The sequence below is a fragment of the Babjeviella inositovora genome (genome assembly GCF_001661335.1).
Source record: "Babjeviella inositovora NRRL Y-12698 unplaced genomic scaffold BABINscaffold_1, whole genome shotgun sequence".
Lineage (NCBI taxonomy): Eukaryota > Fungi > Ascomycota > Pichiomycetes > Serinales > Babjeviella > Babjeviella inositovora.
The window spans coordinates 1,170,274-1,184,241 of record NW_017566838.1 but is presented as its reverse complement, the minus strand read 5'-3'; the positions used below and the strand labels follow the sequence as shown (position 1 = coordinate 1,184,241).

At 47.7% G+C, this 13,968-nt stretch overlaps 7 protein-coding genes and 1 non-coding gene across 8 annotated transcripts; 3 read left to right on the top strand and 5 right to left on the bottom strand.

Moving 5' to 3' along the window:
- Positions 1–2,165: 2,165 nt before the first annotated feature.
- TOM70 (protein channel) lies at positions 2,166–4,022 on the top strand (the record flags this gene model as incomplete). Its single annotated transcript, XM_019132248.1, has 1 exon — positions 2,166–4,022. One exon carries the CDS (start codon positions 2,166–2,168, stop codon positions 4,020–4,022), a length of 1,857 nt encoding a protein of 618 aa, XP_018988012.1.
- A 237-nt stretch (positions 4,023–4,259) lies between these two features.
- On the bottom strand, positions 4,260–4,874 carry BABINDRAFT_159213 (uncharacterized protein). Its single transcript, XM_019127529.1, has one exon. It carries the CDS (start codon positions 4,702–4,704, stop codon positions 4,384–4,386), a length of 321 nt encoding a protein of 106 aa, XP_018988011.1. The 5' UTR covers positions 4,705–4,874; the 3' UTR covers positions 4,260–4,383.
- A 236-nt stretch (positions 4,875–5,110) lies between these two features.
- On the bottom strand, positions 5,111–6,780 carry BABINDRAFT_159212 (uncharacterized protein). The gene has a single exon (XM_019127528.1). The coding sequence runs from the start codon at positions 6,572–6,574 to the stop codon at positions 5,369–5,371; it is 1,206 nt and encodes a 401-aa protein (XP_018988010.1). The 5' UTR covers positions 6,575–6,780; the 3' UTR covers positions 5,111–5,368.
- Positions 6,781–6,880: 100 nt separating this feature from the next.
- On the top strand, positions 6,881–7,800 carry BABINDRAFT_159211 (mitochondrial 54S ribosomal protein uL10m). The gene has a single exon (XM_019127527.1). The coding sequence runs from the start codon at positions 6,986–6,988 to the stop codon at positions 7,679–7,681; it is 696 nt and encodes a 231-aa protein (XP_018988009.1). The 5' UTR covers positions 6,881–6,985; the 3' UTR covers positions 7,682–7,800.
- Positions 7,801–8,881: 1,081 nt separating this feature from the next.
- On the top strand, positions 8,882–9,775 carry BABINDRAFT_30793 (tRNA (guanine46-N7)-methyltransferase; the record flags this gene model as incomplete). The annotated part of the gene is made up of 1 exon (XM_019131505.1): positions 8,882–9,775. The coding sequence occupies one exon, from the start codon at positions 8,882–8,884 to the stop codon at positions 9,773–9,775; it is 894 nt and encodes a 297-aa protein (XP_018988008.1).
- Positions 9,776–9,997: 222 nt separating this feature from the next.
- Positions 9,998–11,710, bottom strand: BABINDRAFT_29657 (uncharacterized protein; the record flags this gene model as incomplete). The annotated part of the gene is made up of 1 exon (XM_019131455.1): positions 9,998–11,710. The coding sequence occupies one exon, from the start codon at positions 11,708–11,710 to the stop codon at positions 9,998–10,000; it is 1,713 nt and encodes a 570-aa protein (XP_018988007.1).
- A 655-nt stretch (positions 11,711–12,365) lies between these two features.
- Positions 12,366–12,439, bottom strand: BABINDRAFT_t17. The gene has a single exon. It is a non-coding gene; the product is annotated as a tRNA-Val (tRNA).
- An 84-nt stretch (positions 12,440–12,523) lies between these two features.
- BABINDRAFT_74971 (aldo/keto reductase) lies at positions 12,524–13,888 on the bottom strand. Its single transcript, XM_019132638.1, has one exon. It carries the CDS (start codon positions 13,530–13,532, stop codon positions 12,606–12,608), a length of 927 nt encoding a protein of 308 aa, XP_018988006.1. The 5' UTR covers positions 13,533–13,888; the 3' UTR covers positions 12,524–12,605.
- Between the last annotated feature and the right edge of the window lie 80 nt (positions 13,889–13,968).

Here is a 13,968-nt window from a genome sequence, read left to right as displayed (position 1 = left end):
CAACGGTGGAAGATCGGATCTAGCTTACTCAACTTTCAGAGTGTTTGAAATACGACGTTTATCCTATTAGGGTCAGACTTTTTGATTAGATATGTTCAATGACAAGGATTTTTGTTGTTCCTATGACTACAAGTCCAAAACGTAGGTGATTGAGGTTTTCAGCTCTGTAGTGAGGAATCCCCGCATGGACTTTAGCCATTTGGTCTGTCTACGCGACAACTCCCACATCTTATAAGCTCGTTCTTTTCCCTAAGTCTTCAATTTCTCCAGTTTGGCAAACGCTTCATGCTTTGTGTTGGACACATATCTATCCCCCGCCGTAGAAGCTAATGCGTAGAATGCCGCCTCCTGCATCGTTTATGGCGCTGGAACGAGGTATCCATCATGGATATTTTTTTCTACCAGTTGCCCGGAGAACTCCAGTCAACGGTTTGTTTTCCGGGGGTACCGGGTCGGAGGCTTGTCATTCCATACGTCAAAAACGCACATACTCCATCCACCCTATTCGCTAAAATCTTGTTGGAAGGTGCCTTTCCAAGGCCCAAATTAGGTTTTCTCCGGTGCAGCCATCGGCATATTTCAGAACGCTATATAATATGGGAAATGGGACGTATTATCCTCGAGGCATAGCTATAAGCACTTGCTCTTTTGCCTAGGCCGTTTCTGTTTCAGTCTCGTCCCCACGTGGAAACCCCCGTGCTTACTCTGCGATCCGGCTCCGAGCCGTTGACGATTCATATTGTAGCACGCTCATTGGACGCGGATGCAGGGGTGGTCACGTGATAGAAAAAGTGCACCGGGTTATCCGGCGTATAAGCAACTATGTGTCTGCTGTTTCGAGAGCATTGTCACGGTGAGTGCGTCATGCAGCAGTTCTGAGTACAGGATCGTTTAATGTCATCCGCGATTGGTATGACACTTGAAATCTACCACAGGGGCAATTGACTCCAGATTTGGCATTGGGAAGTGTGCTTTACTAATTTTTTTTTGGCGTCGTCAGACTGGATTACGCGATGCAATATAATGTGGAATGCTGAAAGGGGGTACAAGAATGTTCGAACTCACCGATACCCATATTCGAGGAATCGTAGTGCTTACTCGTACCAGTTCAACGTGATATGAAATACAGCCCACGATTAGCAGTTTTTAGTAATAGGAGAACTCTAGATACCTCGTTCAATCTAAAATTAAAGTTGCCTGAAAAGATGGAACTTGGCATCGTTCATACATTGTTATCTCAACGGAGATCGTCTCATGAAGCCTGGTGGTTTTCGCAGCGACATCCATAATGTAGTGCGGCAAAGGCGTTAGAGATCGGCCGCCCGACAGAGATCGTCTATGCCCCTCCCTTCCATATTTGCTTCGGTCTTTTTGGTCCGCTCCTACAAAATACTAGTTACACCGCTGGCCATCTGAAATTGATCTTTGGTGGCTAAATACTGGTTGCACTCAATATCCATTCGTCATTTTTTTTGTTGGTTGACGTATTGAACATTGACACGATGTCGACCAAGAATGGAAACCACAATAGATCGTGGTTCGTCATACTAATACCAATATTGGGAAGATGGCGTTATGACCAACTTGTAGTTCTCCCTAAGCATATACATGCCCTAGGGGTAGTCGGTTTGCCCAAGGCCTCAATTCAACCCCTTTGGGTATCACAGATCTGATAAATCCGGGAGAAATCCATCTGGATGATAAGCCAGAAAGTATCCTATGATCCGCACGCGCAAAGTCCAAATCTACTCCCTTGGTTCACCCAACTCACTCTTGTCACACTATATGAATTGTGAGCTATGGTTTGCTTATCGAAACCTTCCCTAACTTTCCAAATTTCTATGCCTTCTAACTCCCGCAAGTTTCCTGTTTTCAACCCACAGAGGTTTTTCAAGCATAACCACACATATTCGTCAAGTTTGAAATAACCTGTCATCGCCTCTACTCCAGATTCCCTCATCTCCCCCACCCTCTGAAACGATCCACAGACCCTTCGGATGTCGCGCCCTTACCACTTTTTCGACATTTCCTCTATGCTGCGCCCACCGCTTCACTTATGCCCGCGCCCTTGCCGCAACCTTGAACGGGTAGTGTGCCTGAAAAAAAAACTGGAAAATAGCCCGAGCCTCCATGTATCAACAGTGATCTCCCCACCACCCCTCACCATGTCTAACGGCTCGCAATCCCTTTGGGAAAAAACCGCCGGTTTTGTTGCTAAGAACAAGACTGCGATCCTCATCACCTCTTTGGCCGGTGCCTCTGCTGCTGGTGCCTATGTGTACTACCAGCAACAGGCCGCCACCCAGGGCTCCACCACTGAAACTACTTCCAAGAAGAAGAACAAGAAGAAGAAGAAGAAGGCTGCTACCCCTATTGCCGAGGAAGCTGCTGCTCCAGCTGCTGAACGGACCACTGCTGTCTCCACCGCCTCCGAAAAGCCGTTCCCGGTCGATGCCGCCGGTTTGCCAGCCTTGACCGGTGAAATTGTCGCCGCGTTGTCTCCAGAACAGATCGAGGAATGGTCTGTTGCTTTAAAGGAGTCCGGTAACGTTGTCTTCAAGGAGAAGAGCTACGAAGCTGCCATCGCTTTCTACTCCGCCGCCCTCCAGGTTAAGGAGGATCCAGTCTTCTACTCCAACAGATCTGCCTGTTACTCCGCCTTGGAGGACCACGAGAACGTCATCGCTGACACTACCGCTGCTTTGACCCTCAAGCCAGACTACTCCAAATGTCTCCTCCGTCGTGCCGCCTCCTACGAGCTCCTCGAACAGTACGAAAACGCCATGTTCGACCTCACCGCCCTCACCGTCTACGGTGGTTTCAATAACCAGTCCCTCGAATCTACCTTGGAACGTGTCTTGAAGAAGCACTCCGTCAAGATCGTGTCTCAGCAATTGGAAAACCGCGTGCCATCCCTCCCATCCGCTTCCTCTATCTCCTCCTTTTTCGGTGCCTTTATCCAGGAAACCACCTTGGGTGGTCTCTTGTCACAAAACGCTGCTGAGGGCTCTGCCGATGCTTACTTGTACCACGCCTTGGCCGAATTGGCCAAGAACACTCCAGAGGGCTACGAGGCCGCCGATGTCGCTTTGGCCCAGGCCGTCGCTGCCTACGGTGACGTTTCCCCAGACGCCGAAAACGCTGTCCAGGCAGCAGTGGCGCTTGAATACTCTGGTGCCATCAAATTCTTGAAGAACGACCCATTGGCCTCGCTTGTCGACATCAACGCTGCTCTTGCCATCAAGCCAAGGGCCAGAACTTACGTGTTCAAGGCGTTGATCGCTGCCGACAAGGCTAACTTCGAAGATGCTCTTGCCAGTTTCGCCCAGGCTGTTGAAACCGACGCTTCTTGTCCAGATATCTACTACCACCAGGGTCAAATGTACTACTTGACCGGCGACTTGGCCCAGGCCGAGGAACAGTTTGAGAAGGCTAAGTTGTACAACCCCGATAATGTATACGCCTACATCCAATTGGCCTGTATCGCTTACAGAAACGGTCAGAGCGCCGACGCCGAGGCCAAGTTTGCGGAGGCTCGTGCCAAGTTCCCAACCTCGCCAGAAATTCCAAACTACTATGGTGAAATTCTCGCTGATAAGGGAGACCTTGCGGGATCCCTCAAGCAGTTTGACACTGCCGCTAGATTACAGGAAGCTTTGCCAAACTTCTCAGTTGGCGCTGTTCCGTTGGTGAACAAGGCCACCTTGATCTCCCGCGAAGGCAAGGTCGACGAGGCTGTTGAGATCTTGACCAAGGCTTGCGAATTGGACCCTAAGTCTGAGTTGGCCCGAATCTCCTTGGCCCAGTTGATGTTGCAGACCGATAAGGTTGAAGACGCCATCACTTTGTTCGAGGAAAGCTCCGTGTTGGCTAGAGCCTTGGAAGAGAAGATCCAGGCTACCTCGTTCGCCGAAGCTTCGAAGATGCAAATCAGAATCAAGCAGGACCCACACTTGTCCCAGAAGTTGGGTGAGTTGATGGCCCAGGCTTCTGCCATGCAAGCCCAGCAGACCCAGTTCTAAGTGTATATATTGGCATCAAAACAAATGGAAATCCGTAATCTGTATAGCGATCGAAGCCTACTAGGTTAAATTATCTGGAACGAGAACTACTGTTTGAAATAACAGCCCTAGCTCTTACCCTTGAAGGCTTGTCACATTGAAGCACTCCGTAGCGTATTCTCGCCTTAGCCCCTAACCTTGTGGGAATGTTCAGTCTTGTCGCTCCGAAGCATTTGGTCGGAAGCTGCCGTTTAGCTATAACAAAGTTTTATGCTAGTACCTCGTTTATATTACAACTATATACACAACAGCATCCGTGACGACCGCCGTTTGCCACGATTCATTCTGGAAACACCAAACAATACACAAATATGGAGTCTGCTTACCACCAGTTCCCCTTGGACCTGTCGGCTCTGCGCTGCTCCATCCATTCCTTCTTGCACTCTCTGTACGCCGCAAAGTACTCGTGACACATCTCCTTGTTGTAGTCGTTTCTGTCCAAGCAGCGGAGCGACATCTGCGCCGTTTCATGGCACGGGTCATAAAACTTGGATGGCTCCTTGGCCATCATCTGTCTCTGGTGGTGGTTCGTGGTGGGATTGTCTGGGTACATTTTGATCTTCTCCTGGGTCACGAATTCGACCTTCTCCTTCTGGGTCTCCAAGCTCGGATCCTGGGCTTCGATAGGGGTTTTAGTGGACATTTTGAAATAGGTACGAACTTGGCGCGGGATGGATCTTTGTACAAGTGATGTAGCCGGTCAGATATGCCAAGGTTAAAGTGGCGGCTCACCCGAAAATTGTTGTGAGCGACTCCATGCAGTACGGGAGATACGAGGGTTGACTATTTGAAGCGCACTAACATTTAATAAAGCATAGCTATCATTGATGTATTCTTATGTCATTTTGTTACTCAGGTCTGCAGTTGGCGTGTTTTAATATGAAATATTAAGCTGAAGTGGCGTCACTCATTTGCGTGGATGACGGCGAGTATCAGTTTCAGCTTAATCAAAATCACCGAGGCTCATATCAGCTGTCGCGTTAATTTTTCCGTTTAATTTATTTTATATTCAGATATATCAATAATGGCTAACCGATAGGTGGGTGCCCAACATTGGAACGGTCGCTAGGTTGGCTGTATCCATTAGCGAATATTGTAAACTCTAACGCGAAAGGGTTAACCAAAGTTTAGTTACGGAGGTAACTCCCTGAGGTAGATAGTCCGTAAGTAAAGCAATATATTTGCACGCTCAAGAAAACATTCAGAGAAATACCCATACCAACCGCCAGAGAACTACTCAAACCATTAAGGACTGGTTAATACATAGTCCCAACCTTTCCTGCAATAAAATGCTCTTTCTGACACATTTACCGATTTAGATGCGGCGAGGCCAACGAGAATGAATCATCCGCCTCTATACTCGCCTCTGATGACCTTCGAGAGAGTTTTATGGACGCATTCCCCAGAGACTCTTGTTTACCATCTGAGTTCCCATCTCTGGGATCCGCAAGGGATAAGGACTCCAACATTTCCTCCTTGAGGGTGGGTGTCGGGGTGGAGGAGTCCACGTGCGGCACTTCCTGGGAGTTTAACGGCGTGTTGATGAGCGAGACATACAGCTGGGTGGTTTCGCCGTTGAGATGCGCTTCCTCGTCTTCGTCGTCCGGGTTGAATGGATCAGGGCACTGCGCGATCAAGTCATCAAGCCCGCCACCGGACCAGCCCTTGCGCGCAATGCCTTCATATATCTCAACCTGCGCGCGCACAACAGACCCCGCACGGTCTAACACGCGTTCGGATGCTGCCTGGACAATCTCAAAGGACGAGAGGTAGTAGTCGTGCTTCAAGCGGTCGATCTCGTCGACCTGGAACGTGAGTGCCTGGAGCGTCGTGCGGTACTGCGCCAAGTTGCGGCTCTTCATGCGCGATAAGCGGAGGTTCTCACGCTCACGCGCACGCAATGCCTGGTTCTTTGCGCGGATGGTGGTGCGGAACTCCGCCTCGGCACGCGTAATAGACGTCTCAAACGCCTCGATTTCCTTCTCCACCGGCACTTCAAACGCCGATTTGATACTGAGCGCAAGAATCTGCTGGTGGTTGGCCACGAGGTAGTGCAAGCCCCCGGCAGACAACAAGCCGTCGGCCGCAGCACCGCTGCCCTTGCACCGCGCGGCATCTTCGAGAGCCAGCGCAAAGCCGCTCGCGGCCTCGGACACTAGAAGGAGCGCCTCTCGATATTTCCCCGCCTGGCGGACCAAGTTCAGGAACGACTGTTTTGTCTGCAGCACATCTGAAGCCGTGATGAGTGACGGCAAGTCCATCACCGAGGGCCCAATACTGCTGAACGTGGTGTTGGAGGCGCGTCGCGCGAGGGGCGGGGCAAATGAGGCATCTGTCCGTGGGAAGCTCTCTGACGTACGGTTCTGATTTCCCTGGAGAAGCGAGTAGAACTCGGAAAGGTGGTCAGGCGGTCTGCTATCGTGCGCAGTCGTCTCTGGGCTGTGATACGCAGTTACCGGCGCAACGGACACCGGGGTGACTGAGGGCATGGGAACTGGGGCTGGCTCTGACATTATAGGCAAAGATAAGTTCGCAAATGTTAGGATATATTGAAGCCTTTACCAGGTGGTATATAGTCTGATAAGTGTTTTGGAGCACCCTTTCAAGTCGTTCCAGTGTCAACAGAGTACTGGTAGGATAGACGGCGGTTTGAGGATAGTACAGCAATATAAGCTAGTAGTGGTAGATAATCGGAAATTCTATGCTTAGCCGTGTTACGATTGCTTGTTAATCCGTAGTGAAATGTATAATGGCACCGACAACTCTATTACAGATATATTCTGGGCAACCCTTATTGTTTTGCCGGGGGAAACGTGCCGCCGCACCCACATCACGTGATTGAAAAATTGAACCACAAATTTTACCGTTGAAATAGCTGGCCGACACAAACAGTTGCCGATGTCCCGATAACCACCTGCCACACCATGTTGAGGACATCGTTTAATTTTCTCAGAGCTCCGGCCCGCTTCTCGCGCACCTTAATGTCGCTCAGCCTCGAAGAGCAGATGGCACGCGACACCGTCAAAGCGCCGTTGTCCAGAAAGACCTACCTCTCGGACATCTATACGCACCTTTTGAAGAACAACGAGACGGTTTTGTTCTGCCACCACAATAACTTGCACAAAAATGATGAGGCCAATTTCAGACACCAGATTAAGGAGGCCGGTGCCCAGCTCACTATCGTCAAAAGCAAGATCTTCAGCGCCATCTTGAGATCCGAGCAGGAAGCCGACCCAACCTCCAAGGCGTCCTACGATAAAAACAGAGACGTTGTCCACCCGTTGCACCCATTGTTGAATGGGCCGTCTGCTGTCATTACCGTTAGGGACTGCAACCCCGAAGTTGTCAGCAAGGTGTTGAAGGTGTTGAAGGTGGCTAACGAAAGATTGTTCTTGGTTGGAGCCAGGATTGAGAGTAATACCTACGACTCTAGCGACGTCCAGAAGTTCAAGGATATGCCATCTAAGGCTGCCTTACAGGCCCAGTTGGCTGGAATGTTGACCGTGCTCGGGGGTGCCGGCTTGGTCAGAACCTTGGAGGCGGCGCCACAGATGTTGTACCTCACCGTTGATGCGCACCGCAAGGTTATTGACCCGGCAGAGGTCGAAGAGTCTGTTTAGGGAACAGAATGCTGTATATAGTTTGAAATAAGAAAGAAAAGTGATTAGACGGACATAGCGAGCCTGATCGGTTAATGTAACCGTGATAAGAATGGGGATTAGTGTAATAATTGGCATAAGCAGACATTGTAGACAAATGCAAACCTTTTTTCCTCGATTTAGAAAGAAAAAGCTATTACCACCTTGGAAATAATGTTCTGCGGGGACTGAAACAGAAGTGGTTGAGTAAGCCGTTGGCTGTTTGACCTATGGAGTCTAGAAGATGGATTAGAAATACAAGAATCTGGTTTGGTGTGTGGTAGGTTCTCCTGTTGCTGTCTTAATTCACGATCAGCCCACTATTATCTCTGTAAATCAAGTTTCTATGCACCTTTCTCGACCCCATTTGTTTTTACCTCTAGGGTTACTGTTTCCGAAATTTGTTCCCACGCATTTCAATGGTAGGGCTTCTAACAGTTTAATCTCGTCAAAAATGTAAAGAGTATAGGACAGGCTGTATTCGTCGGTGCTAACTTGGAAACCCATGTTGAGCTTTTCACTCTCGAAAGATTTCTAATTCACTGACTGAACCCGGTCTTCAGTGGAACTTGATATAGTATTTATTAAAAGTATTTCCAAGCACACCGGCAAACTTCGAGATGGTAACCTGAAAATCACGTTTAGAAGATGTTTCTTGGAATCCTGAGGCTGAGTAGCTCTCATAGAGGAAGATGTTTAAATTCCGTACTTTGAACTGTAAAACGTAGGAAAATGTTGACGTTGTCTTGTGCAAGCCGGAGGGAAATGAATAAATGAAGTTTTTTTTGTCGAGTGTTAAGCAGATCTGAGATGAAGTTTCAATTATGAGTAACGGGAAGAAAATTCTACAAACGTTGGTGTGTTCCCTATATTTCAGACCTACAACAGATGCCTGCCACCAGATATAGTACGAAATCCCACCGATCCCCAGACGAGAAAGGATGAACCAAGGAATATAAACCTATATCCTTATTCATTGTGGAATTAACCAATTTATAGACCTTAAATAAATCAGTTTGCGTTTAAATACCCAGAATCGCTTGGCTCCGATCTCATCCATCACATGACTTTGCGCCGCATGAAATTTTTTTGATGCACGCAATTTTCACGATTCACCTAGAGAAAAAAACTACTAACGGCCCCGAACAATATCATAGCTTCTCTAGTCAATCCAGAAAAAAAATGTCTGACGTCGTTGAAAATACCAAAGAACAGCAACTCCTGGAACTTAAGGATGCCGCTTCTAAGCGCCTGGCCTACAGAAACGAGCAAGATACCAAGCGTAAAGCCTTGAAGCACGCCCGCTTCGAAGAAATGAGAGAAGCTACACCAGAATCTGGTGCTGAGGTCGAATTGCCAAGGAAGCGTTTCTATAGACAGAGAGCCCACTCCAACCCATTCTCTGACCACAAGTTGGACTACCCAAAAACTCCAGAAGACATGAACTGGAAGAAGTTGTATCCAGGCTTCTACGATGAAAAGACCGGGAAAATGACCCAAAACGTTGAGATCGCCGATATCGGCTGTGGTTTTGGTGGCTTAATGGTGGATTTGGCCCCACACTTTCCAGAATCCAACATTCTAGGGATGGAAATCAGAGTGCAAGTCACGCAGTATGTGGAGGACAGAATAACCGCCTTGAGAAGAAAACACGCAGAAGACGCCTGCAACTTCCAAAACATTGCCGTCTTGAGAGGGAACGCTATGAAGTTCTTGCCAAACTTCTTTCAGAAGGCCCAGTTAAAGAAGATGTTCTTCTGCTTCCCAGATCCACACTTCAAGCAGCGTAAGCACAAAGCCCGAATCATCACCAACACCTTGTTGTCCGAGTACGCCTACGTTTTGAGAGAGGGTGGTATTGTCTACACCATCACGGATGTATTTGACTTGCACCAGTGGATGGCCAAGCACTTGGAGGAACACCCATTGTTCGAAAGATTGGACAAGGCCTGGGAAGAACAAGACGAGTGTGTCAAAATCATGTACAACGCCACCGAGGAGGGACAAAAGGTGGACCGCAACCAGGGGAGCAAGTTCATTGCTTGTTTCAGAAGGATTCCAAACCCGGAATTGTAAGTAGAGTATGATTTTATTGCTTACATGTATATTAGTTAACGTTAGAGTCTGTATGCTTAATAATTTGAAAAACATCGCTTGATATCGCGTAATCTATTGGAGAAAGGTTGGGAGCTCTTGTATGAAACTAGATCAGCCGTGCACATGGCGTAGACTTCATTATTTGAGCTTATGCCTTATCTCTGTATGGGAATAGCACGGCGTTCCATGACTTATTGAATCCTACCCAAGTAAGCTCTCACTTTCACCAGTTCCTTTTTGGCGGTGGCTACCGCTTAAGAAGCTCCTAATTGAAGTCCCGCCTTGTTTCTGTTTTGCTTTATAGGCAAGGATTTCATCGAGGGTCGGGGGCTGGACCTGCGGACCCCCGTCAGGCGTTACGACATCTCTGAGGGAGGTGATTCCCCGGCTATTTTCGCCCAATTGAGAATTGGATTCCATCCGAGGAGCTCCTGGTCGCCCAGACGTCAATGTGGCATCATTGGGGGTGTCCCGTGCGCTGTGGTGCGACGAGTGAAAGCTAAAGATCGATGACGAGTCGTCAAACGCTGAATCCATATCCTCTAACTGCAAACCTTTGGTCTCTGGGAACATCACATACACTACCCCAAGCGAAAGGAAACAGGAGGCGGCGGGGATGAGATACATCTTCCAGCGAATCGACTCTTGTAAAATCGGCGTCATTTCCCCAACAAGCCAGTTGAAAATCCAGTTTGAAGCAGTAGAGAGAGAGGTTCCCTTGGACCTGATCGACAAAGGAAGAATCTCTGGTGGGTAAAGCCATGGTAACGGTCCCCATGAGCACCCAAACGCGGCGTTATAAATAACCACAAGAATAACCACAAGAAGAGGGGTCAGTGGGATGTTTAGGTACAACACATAGGCAATCGATAGCAACGGTATACCCATGGCAATAGCCCCATACAACAATAGTTTTCTTCTCCCCCAGGCATCAACCAAGTACCACGGTGGAAGGGTACTCAAGACGTAGATGATAGAATTGAGTCCCGTCATGAGAATGGCATCCCTACCCACCCAACCAGCCTGTTCAAAGACTAGCGGGGCGTAGTAAGAGATGATATTAATACCGTTTAATTGCGCAAACATCTGGGATGCCATGGCGATCACAACCCTCTTTTTGTAACGCTTGAACATAAATGCGTACGATCTCTCGCCCTCCAACCTGCTGATCAAGACGCTTTCTTTGATGGCGGTAAACTCTGTCTGCGCTTTTGGGTGATGGATATCACCACTGCTGTAAAGGTCGGCTATAACCATGATTCCTTCAGTATCGTGGTCATTATCAAGCAACCACCGAGGCGTTTCTACGAGTGCAAACGATCCCAAAAAGAGGATGCTTCCCATAACCACTTGCACTCCCAAGGGAACTCTCCAAGACTTGTGGCTTTCCATGTAGGAACAGATGTAGTCTAGCCAGATGGAAGAGGAGTATCCGATGATATTCCCGGTAAACTCCATGCATGCAAGCTGGCCTCTGTTGTCGGGCGGAGAAATCTCGGACTGGTAGACGGGAACTATAGCAGATAACAACCCGATCCCCAACCCACTGATAAATCTTCCGGCCGAGAGCTCTATAATATTGCGCGAACCTGTCTGGAAAGCACCCCCGATGATGAAGATGAAAGCGCCGTATCTGATAGTTCGTTTCCTGCCAATGTGATCCCCGATCCAGCCCACCAGTAGAGAGGAGAGTAACGCACCGATCTCCAAGATAGCTACCATGGTCCCAATTTCAGCGGCACTGGGGTTGTGGAAGTACGCCTGAAAGTAATGGTTGGTGATGAGGCCACTCATAAGGCCTTGGTCGAATCCGAAGATAAAGACCCCAAGACTAACAAAGATAGAGGTGAAGTACAACAAGGCTTTACCAACGAGAAACCGATCCGATGCGTACACATTTGTGGGAGCATTCATTGTGACTTTGGTTTTAGCCTCCGGGTTCAATTGGTGTATTCGTTGATTCTGATGCTTTAACCGTGGTGTGCCACTTTTTGATGAATGAATCTTGTAGAAGGATGCAACGGCAGATTGAACAACAAAGGGTGTGGTTAAACTTGTAAGCATAAGCTATGACTTTCGAGACCTTGAAGTGAAATACTTAACGGTCTGGAAAACCCCATGTCGTGTCGTCGAGTCTTGATCCGTTTACTTATCAGTGACGTCACCGCCCCTCGGAAGTATATATGCCGTCCGAAAAGGGCCCCTGTGAGATTACGTAAACACATATCTGAACACATATCTGTAATGGCATGGGGTGTTCAACCATATCAACTTGTATATACTAATGGATGAGGATATATACATATATATCGAGATATAGATAATTGTTATAAAAAACATATATGTGGGATACCTAGGTTTATTTATAATTATATATATTCAGGGCAGATGCATTTATTTCATAATTTTTTTAAAATATATTATATAGCATTAAAAATATACATTTGGTGTTAATGGAGATTCATAATTACGTAAATGCATACAATACGAAATAAACTTATATAAGATTGATCGTAGACCGGAAACCAGTTTGAATAGGATGTCAAGTGTGCGAAAAAAAAGAGGGAGATGATTTCGCCCAGGATCGAACTGGGGACGTACTGCGTGTTAAGCAGGTGCCATAACCAACTAGACCACGAAACCATTTCTTGTGGATCGGTAGACGTATAACAATCCAGATAAAGGAGTAGAAGCGAAAGATCTCTGCTCTACCCCGAGATTACTCCCGTTTTAGTAACACCCACATACGATATTCAATTGATGACAGTAACTTTGGTACTAATTCGATAAAACGGCATTGTTGAAAATCTTAATCATCGTATTTGCTGTAGTCTGGGATCCAATACAATCTCAACTTTTTCTGTTCTCCCAAAGTGGCGATTTCGTCCACTTCTTCCTGGGTCAATTCGAAGTCAAAAATTCCCAAAATCTCGGTCAATCTTTCCTTTCTGGAAGTGGTGGTGATGGGTAAGACGCCCTTTTGGATTACCCACCTTAAAAGCACTTGGGTATCAGACTTGCCATACTTCTTGGTCAAAGCAGCAACGACTGGGTCGATAGGACCTGGACCCTTGTACAAAGGTGCAAGTGGGGCATATGCCGAGAGCAAAATCTTGTGTTCCTGAGCAAACTCGAAAATCCCCGGGGTCTGGTTCTGCAAGTATGCGTTGAATTCGATCTGGTTAACTTGGGGAACCACTTTAGCCACTTTGAGAATATCCTGCAATGGCTCTACACCAAAGTTAGAGACACCAATATTCTTGGCCAAACCTAACTCCTGGGCCTGTTCTAAGGATTGCCACGCTTCCTGAAGGGAGAAGCCATGTGACTCCCTCTTGATCCAAGGAGAGTGGAGCAAGTATAAATCAAAATAATCAGCACCAGTTTCCTTCAATTGCTTCTTAATGGCATCTAAGGGAGTCCCAGAAGAGGACCTGTATTTGTAACTGGAGTCACCGGCAAAGTACTTGTTGGTGATCCACAAGTCAGATCTGGACTTTCCACCCTTGATTATCTCGGCGAGGGCTTGCCCAATCTCACCGTCAGTACCGTAAATCTCCGCACCATCGATATGAGTAAAACCAACATCTACAGCTTGGGTGATGGTCTGGACCAAAGCGGTGTCAAATGGATCACTGGCCCCACCACGCTTGAACCACTTAGTACCGGCCCCGAACCCAACGGCTGGCACCTTTGCACCCGTGGTTGGAAGTGTGAATGTCTTGGAAATTGGCATGGCTACTGTTGGAATTTTTTTGAGTTTCAGTTGAATACGGTAGCTATTATTGATAGAGAGAATGCTGCGGGGTGAGGAAATTCAGGGGCAGCCAGATTTATGTAGAATTCTCTAGACTTGACCTACATGCGTATGCAAGGCCGGCCCGAGCCGCAATACGCTAAAGATCGCCTATTTTGGCTTCAGACAGGATTGGCTTACTAAGCAGGGCACGAAGTGTGGGGTTGAGGTAAAGGTTAGAAGGGTTCTGCACCAGAGGGGGGTCAATCATGGAAAGGCACTACACCAGAGAGGATTAAGATAAAAACTTCTGCTCCAATAAGTGAATTGCATCCCGGTGACGCGAAAACCTTACCCGGCAAGGTAAGATACTAATCTGGTTATTAGCGTGGTAGCGACATTACCGAGCTAAGGGTCTAACGATAAGAGGTTTCGT

Coding starts and splice junctions, on each gene's coding strand:
- BABINDRAFT_159213 (XM_019127529.1), bottom strand. CDS start 4,704: ATGTCCACTAAAACCCCTATCGAAGCCCAGGATCCGAGCTTGGAGACC.
- BABINDRAFT_159212 (XM_019127528.1), bottom strand. CDS start 6,574: ATGTCAGAGCCAGCCCCAGTTCCCATGCCCTCAGTCACCCCGGTGTCC.
- BABINDRAFT_159211 (XM_019127527.1), top strand. CDS start 6,986: ATGTTGAGGACATCGTTTAATTTTCTCAGAGCTCCGGCCCGCTTCTCG.
- BABINDRAFT_74971 (XM_019132638.1), bottom strand. CDS start 13,532: ATGCCAATTTCCAAGACATTCACACTTCCAACCACGGGTGCAAAGGTG.